The sequence below is a fragment of the Trachinotus anak genome, unplaced genomic scaffold (genome assembly GCF_046630095.1).
Source record: "Trachinotus anak isolate AG129_WGS33_773 ecotype Australia unplaced genomic scaffold, CSIRO_AGI_Tana_v1 ptg000034l, whole genome shotgun sequence".
NCBI classification, from domain to species: domain Eukaryota; kingdom Metazoa; phylum Chordata; class Actinopteri; order Carangiformes; family Carangidae; genus Trachinotus; species Trachinotus anak.
The window spans coordinates 2,215,001-2,233,651 of NW_027273885.1; the positions used below are offsets into that span (position 1 = coordinate 2,215,001).

An 18,651-nucleotide genomic window follows, 5' to 3' on the forward strand; every position below is an offset into this window, starting at 1 on the left:
CTGAGGGTGATAAAGTATTTTTTTTCTCACCTGCTTTCTGCCATGGTAGACATTTACAGTGTTTGTCTAATACTGAGATACAGCTGGAAACACCAGGAGGTGAAAATTCAGCAGAGAAAAACTTATATAATGAAAGGTTCTATGAACATTTTAAAGTGAGTAAAATTACACATGAGAACGTTGTATTTTAAGTAGGACAGTATTTTAAATAACACAACTTTACCACATGTACCTAAAGTCCAGACGAGGTGTTGTATATATATAGCAAATAGGAATATTATCATTGTTAAAATGACAAACTGTGAACTAGTGGGTGGACTTTTTGCAACACATACTGAGTGTCTTCAGTTGCTCAGATCTTAAACTTGAGATTCAAGCTCGATGCATTTTTTTGGCAAAGATAAAGCTCTGCAGCAGTAACACTGCACAGCGCTGGCTTACGAGCCAGTAATCACCCATTGATTGTCAGGAGTGGCTGAATTTAGGTCTGCAGAGACTGCTGGAGGAGCAACCATCTTCCTCTAGTGAGGGAAGACAGAGAGCAGGAGGAGCTGGATTAGAAAGGTGAGGAAGTTATTTCATTGACAATAAAGTGATGAAGGTTGAGAGGAGAAAAGAGCAATGTTGCTGCCTGTACAGTAGATCCCATTTTGCTCTCTCAACTTTAAAGTTTATTGTAAACACCCTGCACACAAAGCTTATTTACCTACATACCAACTATGGAGATGGTGGAAACTGCAAGGCTACACGACAGCACCCTTCACAACACCACCTATTTCCAGTTAAGGTTCTACAGACAAAAGCAAAGCAGTGCTATCAGCTCACCAGTATCTCCAGCAAACATGTGGCAAACCTCTGCATTGAAGAAGCAGAAAGCAGGGAGCTGAACTTCAGATAACCAGCTGAAAGGCAAACAGAGTGAAGAACACTTCAGGCACCTGTGGCAGCGGCTTGTTTTACCGGTCTGTGTACGACACTGTGTTTTATATCAATACAACTGAATGGAAATAACCAGAGATCAGATATGAAGAACTTTAAATGTATCACAATAAGTGATAAGATGCTGAGAGACATGTTACTCTGATCCCAGGTCAGAGCAGAGATTCAAGCAGCTGGTATCAGTGCGGACCAGTGTGGTGAGTACTGACGGGGCGGAAATGACACAAAGATCCACCACGATGTGCAGTATTTAAACTTTGTGATCTCCCGCTATTGTGAGTTTAAACAGTGTTTGATCACACAGCAGGGATTTAAAAAAAAACAAAAAAAACACAGCCAAGTTGTTGATGTGGCCACCACCTCTCCTTCCTGCGTTACAGCGTTGAATAATGAGCAGAGGTGTGAGTGACTGCAAATTATAATGTGTTTGACTGTGAATGAAAAGAACCTGATGAGGTGAGAGAGAGCGGCTGTGGACGTCACAGGTCTGCACGACACTGAAAACCACAGAACTGTCTTCATAGGTGACATAAATATTGCTCTGCCCTGATTGGTGCATTTTTACGAATGAGCCTGACCCACAGACCTGAGTCTCACACATTCATCACTCGTATGTCTTCAGCTTGTCCGTCTGTCCGTCCGTCCCGTTCTCGTGAACACGATATCTCAGTAACACCTTGAGGGAACTTCTCCAAATTTGGTTGAAACGTTCATTGGGACTCAAGGATGAACTGATTAGATTTTGGTGGTCAAAAGTCAAAGGTCAAAGGTCACAAAACTTGTTTTTGGCCATAACTCATGAATTCATACACTAATTATGACACAATTTATCTCAAATGTCTATAAGGATAAAATGAAATGATGACATTTTACATCCAAAAGGTCAAAGGTCAACTTCACTGTGACCTCATTATGTTCTGCAAAAACACTTAAATATTTAATATCACACAGTTTGATTTAGAATCTGTGTATTTGCTTTTAACCTTACATAGTTATATATGGAGTGAACACACTTATGGTTACATAGGCAAATTCCTGTTATATTAATCAGTTGTTTCCTTGTGTTACTGTGGTTGTTGGGAGGTCTCCTCCTGGTGGAACAAAGGGCACGGCTGAGGGCTGAGGGCTGAGGACTGTTAGATCCTGGAGCTCACTGGGCCAAACCATCTGCTGACGTGTCATGTGGGGAATTTGCTTAGTATTTGGTTATAGTGAATGTCCATTTTGTTTAACCCTTTGTGTGTTATTTGGTTTGATCCAGCCTCAATGTTAGTTCAGTTAACACCTCATTTTGTTGTTATCTTGAGTGTAGTTATGTTGTGTTGACCACTTTTATCGGCCTAGTTATCATAATCTTGCTTTTGTCAATAAAAACAAACCACACTTCCTGTGTTCTTGTTGCTTCACTGCCTGGTTGCTAACACAGACTCAAATACTTAATGTTATGGAGAAATTCAGAGGATTTGAGATCTGTTTTGTCAAAAAGCCTTTATTGAAACTACAGACACACATACATACACACCAAAAAAAAAAAAAAAAAAAAAAAAAAAAAAAAATTGCAGAAACTAGATACATTCATATATATCTGATATATTTACCGCATCTCACTGAGGCAGGACTGTGTTTTTCCACCATGGTTGCAGGTATACAAAGTCATATAATGCAAAAAAAAAGGTTCTGTATTGATAACTAAGCACTGCAGCCCATCATGAGACAACCTGTATATCTCATCAGAAAATGATGAGAACAACCAGACCAGTTATATACACAATCGGAAAAGGAAACCTTTGGCATTAGCAATGACTGTCAGACAACTTATTGCCAAGAATGATTGACAGCTGCTCTGTACCCATCTTCCTTCAGAAACACACAGAGGACAACACTAAGTGCTCACTTTCCCTTCTTCACATTTCCTCTCACTCACATACAAACTGAAAACGATCCAGAAATACACTCAAAAAACGCTGCATCTTTAACAAAAAGTCATTGTGATTTATCATGTGCATATATTTCTACCAAGAGTTCAGTGAACACGAGGGTCTTTAACAGGAGATGGCTGCGCTGGCAGCTGATTGGATGGCTGTAATGAATACTTTCAGGGTTGCTGGAATTTCTACATACAGCAAAACTATGTGACAGGGCACTGTCACAGTGTAAATCTGACCTATACAGAAATGTAAATACAGCCCCACGGGCTGTGTAATCATGTAGACAGTTTCACATTTAAAGGAGAACAAACACAACAACATACAAAAATACAAATGTTCAACAGGAGAACTGGATATAAACGACAAAATAAAGTGAAAAAAAAAAATTAGAACTCTGATAGGTTTATGGACACGATACAATTTTGTATATACAAACATATCACATGGAATTTTGTATACAGGGTTTTTCTTTCCAACTGTATATAGCAGTTAAGCGGCAGAGGTGCTTTGCTTTAGTGTGAAATCATCAAAGGAGACTGGTCTCAAGGCTTTATACTGCCACACACGGCAGTGTACACACACACACACACACACACACACACACACACACACACACACACACACACACACACACACACACACACACACACACACACACACACACACACACACACACACACACACACACACACACACACACACACACACGGACGTAAGTTCAAGCATACTGTTGCCATTTATGTTGCCAGTCTGACACATGTTTAGGGTGGACTGTAGGTGGCTCCCCCTGCCTCGTGTCAGGGTTGGACCCAGGCTGATATTTTCCATTTACTCAAACTCTGACATAAATCAATTAGTGTAGTTTTATTATTTTAAGCTACGCTGTGGAGTTTTCCTGTAAACAAACAGGTTTAAAGGCCGGGTTTCTCACCACAACACATTATGTGAATCTAAGAAACTTTCTTGGCACATTACTATGTTTCGTGGTGTTATTACCACCACAGCCATAAAGTTGTCAGAATGAATGACGATATCCAGTCAGTTTTTTATGGTGTTTCTCTGGTAAACTAAATAGATAAATAGATGATGTAACATAGAGACCGATCACAACAGAATTTCAAGGCCAGGAAAGTTTAAATAACCAATAAATTCTGATTAATCCCTTAATTTGTTTTAGTGATTGAAACAACACATGAAGAAGTCTCACTCTGACCAAACGGCAGAAATTAAAAGGAGTCTGGGTTATATACAGTATCGGATCATATCACAGCTGATTGCTCAGCCACAATTATGAAGTCTGGGTGTCAGTGATAATTGCAGCGGTGGTGTTAATACTGTTTCAGACGAGTGTTCAAAATCTAAGAGAACTGTAACTGCTTGATTATGTGTTTTTTTCATGTCATGACAATAATGTACAAGTACTCCACAGTATAGTAGTCCACAGTATCAGTAGCTCACAGATCTGAGGATTGGCCTTCAAAACCCTTCATCCGTTACACACCCCATGTGTCTCTTCCCTTCAGCTCACCCACTTGCAAACAGAAAACCTGACATTAAGAGCAAGCACCACTGCGAAGCTTCTCACATTAAGTGCAACAGCCGTTGCAGGTCAGAGGAAAAGACGAAGCGTTTACTGAACCTGGTAGAGAGACGGAGGCAGGTGGAGGAGGAGCCCGACAGCTACAGGTACCACGCTGATATGATGGAGGGGGACAGGAGGCCCCAGAATTACTTTAACCTCAGGTATGGATGGAGCAATGGCCCCAGCACACTCATTTATTAAATCACTTACAAAAATAAATATGTTACGATACAACACAATATCCTGCTCTAAGTGGATTCAGTGGGGGTTTGAGATGAGGAAGTGTCTCTGGGGATTCATTAATTTTTTTCCTTTTCTTCCTGTCCTGATCACTTCCATGTATCCAACAAAGTTCTATGAAAAAGTGTCTTCCAAAATATTTTTCAGAAAATAAGGGATTCATTGGTTCTTCAGCATACTGCTGCTGTGGCATGTGCAGTTGGGTCAGCTTGTGCTGGGGTGGTGGGTGGGTGGGGGTTAGATCACTTTGTATGTCAGGTAGTCGCGCAGCGGCGTCGGAATGGCCAGGGCCTCTACCTGCTGGGTGGTCATGACCCGGCGGAGAGCCATCCTGCTCATGTGCTGCAGACTGGCAACGCTACGGGGACACTCCCAGAAGTGCACGCTACCATCACGAGTCCTAGAACAAACAAAGCATCAATAGACCAGTTTATTACAAACACACAGTAATGAACACATACAGCACGCTGAGATGAAACATGGAGAACTGGTTTCCTTGGCTCCTCTGTCACACAGCAGGAGCCAATAGGGTGTGACTGAGGTAATGTAATGTCAGCTGTGTGTTCAGGGTGGTGTGTGTCTCAACGTGTCAGTGTCTTACCCAGCAGAAAGGACACTTCCTTCAGCAGAGAAGGCACAGCAGAGGCCATTAGACAGAGGGGCGATGGCCTGAGGGGCCCTTTCCTCGATGCTCCAGAAACGAACCAGTCTGAGCAGAGACAGAAAACTGATATTACCACCTGGCCTCGGTTGTACGCCTCCAAACCAGTCAGGTTACAGTTACAGACTCATAATATGTAGCGACTGCTCCTTTAGCAAGAGGTCACTAGAGGCTACAGTGTCCATTACAACACAATATACAAAAATCTTGGTGAGCAAAAACAACCTGATGATTGATGATGTAGCTTCTCTTAGTGTGTGCTCAGGGTGGAGCGAACTGACACCAAGACATCACCACAAGAGTTAAAAATATTTAAACTTGAGTAAGCCTGCACTGTTTGTACATGAACACAGACTGTAAAGGTCCAGAGGTCAAATTCACATCAGTGACACAAGATGAAAAAGTGTTAGTTACCCTAACATGATGAGATTTCTACTGACAAAAACAACACGGTGAGATTTTAAATTAGATTAGAGTTATGAAGATTCACGTGGAAAACAGTTGTTAAAGGTCCCATATAGTCTAAAGGTAGATGTCCATGTGTTTGTGATTATAAAGCAGGTCTAGGTTCTATATCAATACTGTGAAAGTATCAAAGCCTCAGTCCATGCGAATGTGCACTGCCTGCATTCAGAAACTGAGCCTGAAAATCTGAAATCTGCTATATTTTCATACAGTCACTCAGAAAACAGTCAGCACAGGAAAACAGGGGAAATGTAAGAATATGGGACTTTTACTATATCCTTCTATGGCTGCAGCAAAAAGTCCCTTTCCTAAACATTTGCATACTCCTATTGTCTAATTTCACAGTACCTACAGTACTGGTGAAAACTTTATGACTGGCAGTGTTTTTGTGAAACGCTTACAGCCCTCAGTGGGAGAGCTGCGTTGTTTTTCCCCCACAGCCACCATTTTGTGAAGCTTCCTCCTGCTTCTTTTCTCTGCATATTTTCTACCAGCAGTTCATCGCTTGGCGAGCCAGCGGTCAGAGTGATTAATAGCTACCCTGTGACAGTCATGTGATCCGTTTACACAGACCAACATACCGTAGCTCTGTGCTCTGAAGCCCCATTAAGACTCATGACTTGCAGCAAGGTTTAAAAACAAACTGCGGCAAACAGTGAAGCTTTTCTGCTGCACTCTGCTGTTTACATATCAGCCCATGTGCACTAATGGGCATCAGAAAAAAACAGCATTAGTGAACAAACATCCACTCAAGAGAGACACAGCTGAACACATGGGTCTGTTAACGCTCATCCTGAAATCACTGTTTGTTCAGGACTGAAATACTTTGATATGTCAGTTGCAAACAGTGCACTTGCTTATCTGCTGCTGGGATATGTTCATTCTTATATATCAAACCTTTTAGAACAGACACCATGAGGCATACAACATTCATTACATTCAAATGTCATCAAATGATTATGGTTTTTGAGTTTTTATTCTCAAGACTAAATGTTCAAAATTTCATTTTAAACAACTCCTCGTTTACAGAAAAATGAGTTTAAAGGTCCCATATTGTATAAAGTGACGTTTCCATGTGTTTGTGATTATAAAGCAGGTCTAGGTTCTATATTAATACTGTGAAAGTATCAAAGCCTCAGTCCACAGAGAAATGCACACAACCTGTATTCAGAAACTGAGCCTTAAAACCAGCCGTCAGGCCTTCTGGAACTTTGTGATGTCACAACAAAGCAGTTACTGCTCTCAGCCATGCCCCAAGCCCCGTCCACCTGGACCCACTGGCCAACCTTACAGGATTTGAGTGTTAACCTAAAATCTAGATCAATCAGAAAACAGGTTCTGAGCCTCTCTTCTGATTGGCTCAGCAACCTCTTGTTACTAGCGCTCAAGAGACACAAATATCTTTTTATGGATATAAACACTTCAAATAACACGCAAGCAATTAACAAGTGTAAAATATGGGACCTTTCAGAAATATAACACATAGCCATTAAGGAAATTGCTTTAACTCTCAGGTCATTCAGTGTCTCACCTGTCATCAGTGATGCTGGCGATGTGGCGGCCGTCAGGGCAGAAGCTCACGGAGCGAACCCAGCGGTCATTTGCCCCTCCAGCAAAAATGGGTGAAGGAGGAGGGAAGAGATGGCTGGAGAAAGACGAGAGTAAGGGTTCAGTGACCGCGTCAGTATCAGACCTTATTCAGGTTAATAAAATACATTTCCTGTTTGTAAAAGACTGAAAAGACTTTTGAATAAATGTGTATAACTTTTGACAGAAGAACATTTATGCTCTTGACAACAGCAACAGCCCTATTTAGTCTGGTGTGAACAGTTAGTAAAGACACTTTGCTAACGGACACTATGACTCTTTTTTACTTGAGCTGCTGTTACACTACGCTTTAGCATTTAGCATCATGCAAGTTACGTAGGCTCACTTTACAGAACATACTGGCCCAAAATACACATAAACATAAACAATACTTGCAGCATGAAAGTTCATGGGCTATATTTTCTTACCCCAGTTCCAGCAGGATGGTGGCCTTGTGGTGGTCCCATACAATGACCCTGGTGTCATAAGAGGCAGTGGCCAACAGTGCCCCATCTGGTGAAAAGTCACAGGACACCACGTCATTGTGGTGCCCCTCCAGCTTCCGGATCAACTTGTACTTATCCATGTTCCATAGAAACACCTGCAACGTGAAGAGAGGACGGTTATAGCCCATGGAATGATTCGCAAAGAGTATAGATGTGCTATTTTACATTTACAATTACTATATGCACATTAAGTATTTAGAGATTAAATTAAGCAACAGGAATTAAAACAGAATTTAACAAATATGCTCAAGTTATGCTCAGTGTCATTGTAAAGCTTTGTAACATTAAACCAGGGCAAACAAACAAAAGAGCACATGCTACACAAGCAGCAAGGCTACGTCAAAATGCAACACTTGACCTACAGTGACAATTATAATTAATATTCCAACATCTGTATAGAATAGTATTAAACTACATCATAATTTAAGTTTTAATTTGTTATTAAATATACTAATCAAACACTTCTATTATTATGATAAAAAACTCTACACAAAGAAAGAGAAAATAAAACAAGCAGTAACTTAAGGTAACATAATTTTACTCCACTGGTTTCCCCTTTCAGAGTTTTAGTTCACTGTGTTTACAATAGGCTCGCACCTCCGGCAGAAGCCTACGAAGAGAGACAGATACTGCAAGAGAAAAGAATATTTTATGGCCAAAGGGTTGATACCTCTGGCAAAGTACACATATGAAATCACACACACTCACACTCACACACACACACACAAAGAGGGAGAAAAGTGATCATCTGTTGAAGACTTTTACTTTTAAACAGTCAGCCATGGTCTGAGCTTTTAGGATTAATATCTTTGCTCCAGGGAAATGCATCATCACCAGGAGCTGTGCAATTATTTAACTTCTGTATCTCTTCACTTTTTCATTGTTAGAAATTGAAAATGTGCAGAAGAGATGCAAACACTTCTTGTGATCAAATGCAGTCAATGAACTACATGGAAAAACACAACAGTCACGTGCTAATGGTTCAGTTTCCTCTCTGGATTAGATCATTTCCTCATTTTCTAGTTTCCTAGTTTACCCATACAGAAATGTAATGTTATATATGCCCCTATATCAAGGGTGGTATTGCCATATATGTCACCTATAAGGGGATATTTGATTATTATCACATAAATACATCCTTTGGATATGTGAAAATTATAACATATGAAACACCCATAAGAAAATTTTTATATGTACATACATTAAAAATAACAATATAATGGATTTTTAGATGGTATATAAACCAACCATATATTTTATATATATTCAATTTGTATATGCAGGTTTATTAAAACAACATACATATAAAATTCTATATGCTTATATATGTTTTTCTTATTAATTCTCATTATTTCTAAACATGTTTATTTTCCTATTCTGGCACAGTGGTCTCAGACTTCTGGACCCTCTTTATGTTACATATGTCTACAATATAAGCATAGATACATAAACATAAGTATATACCAAAATGCATATTACATTTGCATATGGGTAAAGCAAATTATTAGCATAATTTTATCTGTTGAATTCCTAAACTGTACTTTGATGGAGAATTGCAGATGAATTTATTGCTGCTCCTCTGTTGCTGCCAGCAGCAGGATGTGTTTTTTATAAAAGCAGGAAAAGCCAAAGAAGAACTGCAGATGGACAAGTTACCACATGACTGGCCAATTTGTCGACTGTTATTTTAAGGCAACAGCTGACATCTGTAGGAATAAAGTGCTCTGCAAAGGCACAAAGAACTTTTTCATAAATATTTCTGTGTCAATAATAATCTATAACCTGCGCAATGTTTGCACAGCACTGGCAGCTGCTGGCTGACACTGACAGAGAAGGGAGTGGGCAGGGTGGAGGTTAAACTGTTGTGGCTAGCTGAGTTGTTTTCTATCAACGTGCCCCTGACAGCATCACAATGTTACACTGTATGCTATGAGGGAGACATTGAAACTGACAGTAACAGTAACAAAAGAGAAGCTAGTGAGTGCAGATGGTCGACGGAGCTATTTAAAGTTGAGGGGGGAGGTGTGGAAGTGGGTTTGGGAGAAAGGTGGGGGTTGAGGGGGGGGAATAGAGGAGGTATTTAAGCACCAGTTTAATGATAGTAATAAACTGAAATTAATAAAATAAACAAAAGGAACTGCAACAGCAGAGGTAGACAGACACGGAGCAGCACCTACGTACAGATTGACCTTGCTGGTCAGGTGCCAGGCTGCCCCTGGCCAGGCCTTTGGGCATTGCGCACTGTGCGTCCCCGGTTTACACCGGCTGCTCAAAATGTCAGCGCGGCGGTCCTTTCAAAACCAATCACACACTGAGCTCTGCCACCACCTGTGACAGGGAGAGCAAGACACACACTGTAGGGACACACACAGCCTAACAAAGCTACCACCATGTCTACCATTACCACTATGTTCAGATTAATCTAGAGCTGCAGCACTGTAGATAAAGTGAACTAATGGTGGCCAGCCTGTAGCATAAATGTCCAGAAACATTTAAGCCTTAAGGGCTGCAGAAACAAGTTAACTTCAGCTATAGACAGGTGAAAAATTAAAGGAAAAACCAACATGAAATGTCTTTGTAAGGTGTTTGATGACCACAAGTCTACAAGTCTGTGAACTCTACTGGAGGGTGAACACATTTTTCCTGAGGACATTCCCTCATTTGGTGTTTTGATGATTGTGGAGGAGAGCGAGTCTGACACATTGGTCCAAACTCTCCCACAGATGTGACTGTGAAAGCCATAGAATACGATTCACATCATTTTCACCCTTTCCTCTTAGGGGATAAATGGACCCAAACCATGCCAGACAAGTTCCTGCCACAGCATACCCACTGGATCCCCTCACCGCAGGGCCCTGCACTGTTCTCTTGACCAATTTAAATACTACATCTACTACTACACTACTACTACTACGCATCACTTTTGCTATGTCTACTCCTGGCGTCCACACTACACTGGAGGTTTTGAGTGCCTAAAACGGAGACTTTTGGAAACGCTTTACTTTGAAAACTCCAGGGTTGTGTTGTTGTCGGGATGGACAGAAACAGAGACCTTTGGAAATGATGTTGTAGGCACCCATGGTCATCACCTGATTGGGTCTTACCAGAGTGGAGAATATGGTGAAGGATGACTCAACTGACAACATCACTTGTTTCCACGTCTCTGTAGACCAGGGCCTCTGGTTCCTGCACCACTGAACTCTTAAATTTGGACTCATCTTTGTAATGAGGGTTCATGCACTGCAGCTCTACTATAATATCCCTCTGTATGTAACTGTGGATGACTGTTGTTGCAGAGAGCTGCTCTCCTGTTGGCCTTTACATAATCGCTCTAATGCACGCGCATCTTTGAGACTGAAACTGCTGCCATCCAATCAACCCTCTTTCAAGGTCACTTAGATATTGTCCTCTTGTCATCTTGATACAAAATAAGACTTAACTGGGCCTGCATGTGTAGAAGTAGCTGCATTCGTTATGTTTCTCTGCTCATTATTCAGGTTTTTCCTTTAATTTGTCACCCATCTGCATGTAGCAGTGATGAAAACAGTTGTCTGCTCTGCATGCAAACTTCAGAACACCAAAATCCTTTTTTTCACACTGCAAACAAAACCCAGACAGAATCTAGATGCAGGTAGCTCAACTTGTAATGACACCGAGCACAGTTTGTTCTGGGGTGGGAATGGGAGGGCAGGGCAGATGGGGAGCGTTTTATAATTGTAGGTTGATCAAGCATAACTGGTCACAAGCAATTGCAAACAGATTAGCTAGCAAACCCATCAAATTGAGTAAAAAGGGAACTTGTGTACGTACTGCTTTGCCGGCGCCAACTGAGCACAAGATGGAGGAATCGGGGGAGAAGGCACTGCAGTACACCCAGTTGTGATGCCCCCGCAAAACCTTCACCATGTTACCTACAAGACACAAACAACACCATGTATATCAGTACACCATTACTCTCACAAACCACACACAACGAGTCACCTTTCTTCAGATTATTTTTGGTATTTTTAGCGTTGTTTGAAAGCAGACAGAAAGACAGAAAGAAAACAGGGAGAGAGAGAGGACATTCAACAATACCTCATCCAGTGACGCTGTGGCAGTGTGGTGTGCACCTTAATCATTTAGCTACCAAGGACACCCACATGATGAGTCAGACTTCAGTATCTGAGCATCACATCCTTTTTATGGTCTGTACTACAATGACAGTACTGGGTTTATTTTGTCCTTTCCATAAAAAGATCCAAACCAAAGATCTGTTTGTCCTCTTAAAACTCTCTTAAAACCTAAATACAAGTGTCATGTTTTCATATTTTAGCTAATGTTATTTGACGATTAGTTCCCTTTGTTGGGAACTATTTTCAGCAGTAGTTAAATACACATTTGCTAATACTTAATAATATCTGTTAATTGTTGTATAGGATTTCATCAGACTTGTCCTTCAAGCTGAGATAACAGTACAGTCTCACATTTAACTTTGAACCTATTAACAATAAACTGAGTAACAGGAGCATTAAACTGATTTTAATGACTCGTGAACAATTAAGGGAAGAAATGAAGGTCACAGCTTTATGGCTCTGAAAAAGGACCATGATCCAACTGCATTTTGCCGTTCAAGCCCACCATAGAGCACATAAAGGACTCTCATCATATCTGTGTGCAACTGAATTTCTCAGCACATGTAAACATACAGTGGAGTCCAAAAGTCTGAAATAATTTTCCCATGGGAAGGTGGTGACTTTTGGACCTCACTGTTTATTATACTTGACTTTAGCTGGACCGTCTTCTGCATTTACAGCCTGGCCCTCGCTCCTGGACCTTTACCCCACTTTTCAAAACCGGTCTTATAGTTCAGAGGACTGGTATTTTTCCTGTACTGTCACATTATTACAACTGAAGCGCAAGAAAGAAAATAATAAGGAAAGAAAGCTGAGTTAAAACAGCAGCTCTGTATCAAGGACAGATCATCTACATACCATCGTCTTTCAGGTCCCACACACGGAGGGTCTTATCTCTGGATGCAGACACTAGCATGAGGCTGCCGTCAGGAGCAAAAGTCAAGTCCCGCACCACATCAGTGTGGTCCATCAGATTCAGCAACAATTTTCCTGCAACAAGATGTCAGATCAAACAGAGGATTAATGAAAAACCCAAGTGCAACTTATCTTCTTGCACAATGTAACGATGAAAAAAAGCTACACAATTTGCAAAAATCTGACATCCATAATCCTACATAAGCCTCTTCTGACAAAACCTTCAGGTGGAAGGTACTGGAGCAATATACAGTAAATGTATATTTACTGTTGGGACTAATAAAGGCTATCTTATCTAATCTTAAGAACTGTATTTGATAGTTGCATCTCCAGCTTCAAACAGGCTGCTGTGTGTTTGGTGTCTAGAAAATTCTGGGGGATAGTGATAATGAGCGATGATCTTGCAGAGAATGTATGTTTTCTTAATCTAATTTACTAATTTAATTACCTAATCTGGTAATCAGCTAATGAAGATGAAGACTAAAAGCACTTCTAATTAACAACAATGCACCCTCACCAGTGTAGACATCCCAGATCTTGATGCGACCATTGTTGAGGCCCGTTGCCAGTAGCAGCTGGTCCTGGCCAAACCTGAAACGGTGCCACTCGATGTTGACGCAGCGACTCTGCTTCTCTGGCACCGAGGAACCGAAGGCCAAGCCCCAGACGATGTCACCGCAGTCTATGGTGTGTTCGCAGGGCTCGCTCGACACCGGGATCACCTTGCCTCCGTCGCTGTTCTGGCGAGACAAACGCCGGGGGCTCGAGGCATTGGTGCCCTCTCCACAATGGCCCATTGAACTATAGTAACAGAGAGTGGAGAAAGATACAGAAGAGAAGGTCAACAGGAGACAGCAGTTATGAAACTAAACTCCAGATTCAGGTAAAGGCTACAAAAAGTACTAAACACAGAGAGATGTACTGTATTACACAGCTCGCTCTCCATACACATGAGTTTAGATACCTCAGACACAGCTAAGGGGAGGACATTCAGTGGGAGGCTCAGGGGAGGGAGTGCTGTGAGGCTGTAGTGGAAACGCATATCTTCACAGCTTGACTTGGTGAAATCCTAAATGTGCTTTAACAGCTGCAAACTTTAGTATTTTTGCCACTGTAGGAAAAAAGCAGCTAACCAGCCCGCTGCTTGTGAACAATAAGCACTTGTTCTACAGACAATTTCAACATGTGTGTCTGAGTCACAAGGCCTGATTGACTGGAAAAGAGCCTGTTAAGCACAAAGGGAGCTGATAATACAGCCACGTGTCATTAGCACCCTGGAGCACCTCTCTGAGGGCAAAGAAACTCCTAGAAAGTTCTACCAAACTCCAACACTATATATGTAGATCTATGTGTAAATCTATTGAGTAAATTATATCATTACTGTATTTCATGCAGTAGATCTAAGGATTTGGGTCTTTTCTACACTTTGTCCTATCTGGTAGAATATGCACACCTTAAAGAATGTTTTATCAGAGTGTGGATAATTCAACAGTGAAAATAATTCTGTCCAGACACAACCCTCCCCTGTTAGAACAAAAGGTCAACACGTGGCGTAATACTAATGACGTCAAGTTCAGGCTTCTGTTAATCTCAGGGGAAGTTGCTGGCATAAGTAATTCCAGTGATTTACCACTAAACTGCTGATAAGTGCACTTGAGTTTGACAAAGTAAAGTGCAATCAGTCTGTATAAATGTCAAAATGAAATCAAATGTAAACTGAGCAGCTAAAGCTGTCATGTGGGCTGGATTTAGCTCACAACTGCTGCTGTCAGTGCAAATTAAACAGAAGCCAAAGAGTCTTTAGTTCATTACACAGCACTGGCAAGCTCAGTGGCTGGATTTAGGCCTGTCACCCTGCAGTCACAGGCTATGACCAGTAGGCCATCAGGATGACACACTAGTTTTTATTTAAAGCGTGGGTGAAATGACTGAACTATTTTCAGTGCTTTCATGCCTTTACTACCACGTCAACAGTAGAGAAATAAGAGGAGGTCAGATGAGAGAGATGGGGGTCCCCTGCTGGATTGGAACAGGGGGGCTCTTGTCTTCACTTGCTGAATTACAAATACAAGAGGTCTGCGAGGAACTTTTAAGGAAAGTTTAAATATTAACCAAAGTTTCAAAGTGTACAAATAAAACCTGAAATAAATAATGCCTTTTTGTGATCAAGACAGAAATATTTTCACAAAGTTTGTTCACACATTTGGCAAATTGTTTTGTACTGTACTTGATTACTGTGACCCTGTCCACAGTTTTGAAACTTTGAAAACCTTTTACAACAATTCTTCCCCTTAATCCAAACTGATAATGATGATAATAATAATAATAATAATAATAATGATATGAAGGATTTATGAAGAGTTCCAGCACCTATAGTGTGTGGACCCCTAAATATTACATGGATGATATTTAAAATAAGATGTACTCTACAATAAAATACTAAAAACCTCAAAGTCATAACCTAAAGAGGATTCCCACACAATGAGCTTACGATTCAAGGGTTTCAAACTATTTTTTTGTTCTTAGAAACTTTTGAACAAAATCATAAATATGTAGGTTCATGTTTATTGTAATAATCATGACTATATTAGAGTACAGATAATAATTGAGTGCATCTAAGTTTCAAATGATACTTACAAGTCCTTCAGGCATTTCGTCCAGGGAACGAGCCGGACAATGCGATGCCCCTGAGACCAAGCAAAGTAGGAACCATTGGGTGCAAAGGCTACTGTCCAAGCCTCGCGCCCAGACTTCTGGTCGAAGGGAGCAACAGGCACCAGGAGTTCACCGATGAACTTAGCCTTACCTGGAAAAACAACAACAACACTGTTACTTTAGCTACATTCACCAACAGGATCAATTATTAACACATTACTACCCCTCTGTTTATTCAGGCCAACCCACAGAAATTCCAATCGTGTCAAAGAAACCTCTGATGCAGGCCTCTGATTGGCTAACTGTTCAAAGCAAACCATTGCACAAAAACAGTGGGCGGTGAAATTTACCAGATAAATAAGTTAAATGTGCGGTAATGGATTAAAACGATTGCTGAAATTGAGGTTTTTGAAGAAAATGTCTATAAAATAAACTGATAAAATACATTTCCCCTGTAAATTTTATAGATTCCAGAAACACAATAACAGACTAATAGAGACAGTTTCACAACAACTGTATGGAACAAACAGCAAACAGCAATTATTATCACACACATAAAAAACTTAACGCAGAAGAATATGGTGTCTGCAGATTTCTGTTACTTTAACACCTTTTAAAGTCCCATAAATGTTTCACTGGTGACAAATTGTCCCTTCGGACAAATGACTTATGGTAGTGCAATAAACCTAAACAATACAGGACTGGGTACAGGCAAATACTGGGAACTTGTTGGGCTTTTTAAGAACATGATATTTTACACAAAGCATAAAGGTAAACATGAGGTTAACTTTGATTTCCTTAGAGATTAAAGTTTGTGATTCTACCACTGAAGAAGGTTAAAGTTTCTGACAAGAAGGGGAAAATGCTCATATTCATGTTTTTAGGTAGTGCAACTGATTTTTAATGCAAAGTTTCTTAAAAAGATTGAATTTAAGGCAATTTAAGCATTTACCTAAAATCATGGACACAAAATATGAGACATAAGTAATATAGCTTATACAGAAAGAAGGTCCATGCATTATAAAGGCATGCACCGTGTAACGTGTGGATGCGCACGTACGGCTGAGACCGACTCTCCGTCGGTGTGGGGGAGGGTCTGAGTCTGCACAGCCACCCAGCGAGAGGGAAGTGCACCCTGAGCCAGCGGCGAGGAACTGACGGCTGGAGTTTATACTTTTATTAACCCAAGACTGTGCGTATCAATCACAAGGCAACAGACACTCCTGTCGGGTCTGTCTCATCCGCTGCACCGGGAGCCGGAGAGCTGCAGTGCGCTGCTCTTTAACTGGTGTGGGGCGATTAATCAAATTACATTAGTTAACTTTTTAAGAAAATATAATCTATGTTGGAGCGGGACAACTTACTGACCTAAATGTGGAGCAGCGGGCCCACCAGCGCCCCCTGGCGGCGGAGGCCCGCTGGGAGCTGGCGGTCGGTTAGAAACGCGTCGTTGTGGGTGTTTGATTCCCCAACGGCCACAAGAGGCGACTAGGAGCTCATTCCTCATTTGATAACAAACATACGACACCAAGGTGTGATTTTATGATCTGTTATCAAACAGTATTTTACGAGTTTGCGAGATAAGAGTGTAATAAATGTTCAGGTTTGGCTGTGTAGGACAGTCTCCCCCACACCGGAGGAGCCGGTGGTGAACTGGGAAAATACAAAACAATATAAGTGTTTAAACTGATTTATGGCAGTTTAATTAGAGGTGGTGAACCGGTAAGCTAGCTGTTACACTAACGGTGTTTTATTGGTTTAACGTTATCTTCCATCAACAACGGGCAGGTACGGTGTTCGAGGCTCGGATCAGAGGCTGGACAGTCACACACATTAAAAACGCAGCGTTTTACTTACCTATATCATTTTCGTTTACAGAGTCTGGAAAGCTTGCCATCTAAATAAGCGCACAGACCTAAGAGAAAAAGCCAAACGCGAACTGTGGGACGAAGAAATCCGGAGGAAACGGTCCGTGTGTGTGGGATGAGGCGGCGCTTCTTTCCTCTTCCGACGGCCGCGGAGCTGGATGAATTCCTCCGCCGAGCTCAACGTCCCGGATGCAAAATACAGTCGTCGTTAGACCTTCGCGAATTTCTCCTTCTTTCTACTTCCTCGAAAATATAATTTAGTTTACTATTAAAATCTCTAATTTTTCTGCTCGGGTGTTAACACTCTCACTAATTAAAAACAGTTTAACACGTCACAGTACTATTTAATGTCACGGTTCCGCCTACAGTACCCAGCAGTACAATGGCTCCCGGCTGGATGTTACCGAGCTGTTTTCATCCAGTGGGCGGGCCAGTGGGAGGGGCTTCCTCATACGTCAGCACAGTTGCCATGGTAATACTATTAACACCTCCCCCTGCCGCCCCGCCTTCGATAACCAACAACAAAATAGTGCGTTATCGCCACCAAGTGGTAAAATATGGATTTTTCTTCTGAAGCATTTTGTGTTCAAGTCGTGCATTATATAATAAGTAGGGCTGTCAATCGATTAAAATATTTAATCACGATTAATCGCATGAGTGATCATAGTTAATCATGATTAATCGCATATTTTTAATCTGTTCTAAATGTACCTTAAACTGATTTTTTTCAATTTTAATACTCTTTTCAACATGAGAATAGACAAATGTTTGCTTTAGGGAAAAAAAAAATCATGTTTATTTATTGCTACAATGAGAAATACTCTCAGTTCAAGTAACTAACATGTGCAAACTGCATTGTAAAACAAGATGCTTAAATAAACTAAAACAAAAGCCCAACAAAAAAATTACAGATGGGCATACCAATTTACTAACTGTAACATTATACTATAATGTTAATAATAATCCATTACTGCTCACGACGGCATCGACCTCGGTGCATTGCGTCCTGATTTCCCGAGCTACGGAGTGGCCCGAGGTTCAAATGTCACAAGCGTTAATCACGTAAAAACTACTTTATGAAGCTTGTTATGTTAGAGAACATTATATTCATCTTAATTTCTGATGCTGCAGGTAGTGGTGGTATTGATAAAGAGTCCCTGTTATTTTGTTCACCCTGACAGGATCATCAT

General features: G+C 41.0%; 1 protein-coding gene and 1 long non-coding RNA gene across 2 annotated transcripts; one reads left to right on the plus strand and one right to left on the minus strand.

Moving 5' to 3' along the window:
- Positions 1-2,416: 2,416 nt before the first annotated feature.
- LOC139614346 (uncharacterized) lies at positions 2,417-3,548 on the plus strand. Its single transcript, XR_011687025.1, has 2 exons — positions 2,417-3,369; positions 3,400-3,548. It is a non-coding gene; the product is annotated as an uncharacterized lncRNA (long non-coding RNA).
- wsb1 (WD repeat and SOCS box containing 1) lies at positions 3,448-17,848 on the minus strand. The gene is made up of 9 exons (XM_071471487.1): positions 17,451-17,848; positions 15,576-15,744; positions 13,456-13,739; positions 12,882-13,013; positions 11,719-11,819; positions 7,831-8,003; positions 7,347-7,460; positions 5,291-5,398; positions 3,448-5,089 (listed from the first exon to the last, which is right to left on the minus strand). The coding sequence occupies exons 1-9, from the start codon at positions 17,488-17,490 to the stop codon at positions 4,927-4,929; spliced, it is 1,284 nt and encodes a 427-aa protein (XP_071327588.1). The 5' UTR covers positions 17,491-17,848; the 3' UTR covers positions 3,448-4,926.
- Between the last annotated feature and the right edge of the window lie 803 nt (positions 17,849-18,651).

Coding starts and splice junctions, on each gene's coding strand:
- wsb1 (XM_071471487.1), bottom strand. CDS start 17,490: ATGGCAAGCTTTCCAGACTCTGTAAACGAAAATGATATAG. Junction 5,399..7,346: donor GCCAGCATCACTGATGACAG/GTGAGACACTGA, acceptor GTCTCTGCTCAG/ACTGGTTCGTTTCTGGAGCA. Junction 5,090..5,290: donor GGAAGTGTCCTTTCTGCTGG/GTAAGACACTGA, acceptor TGTTTGTTCTAG/GACTCGTGATGGTAGCGTGC.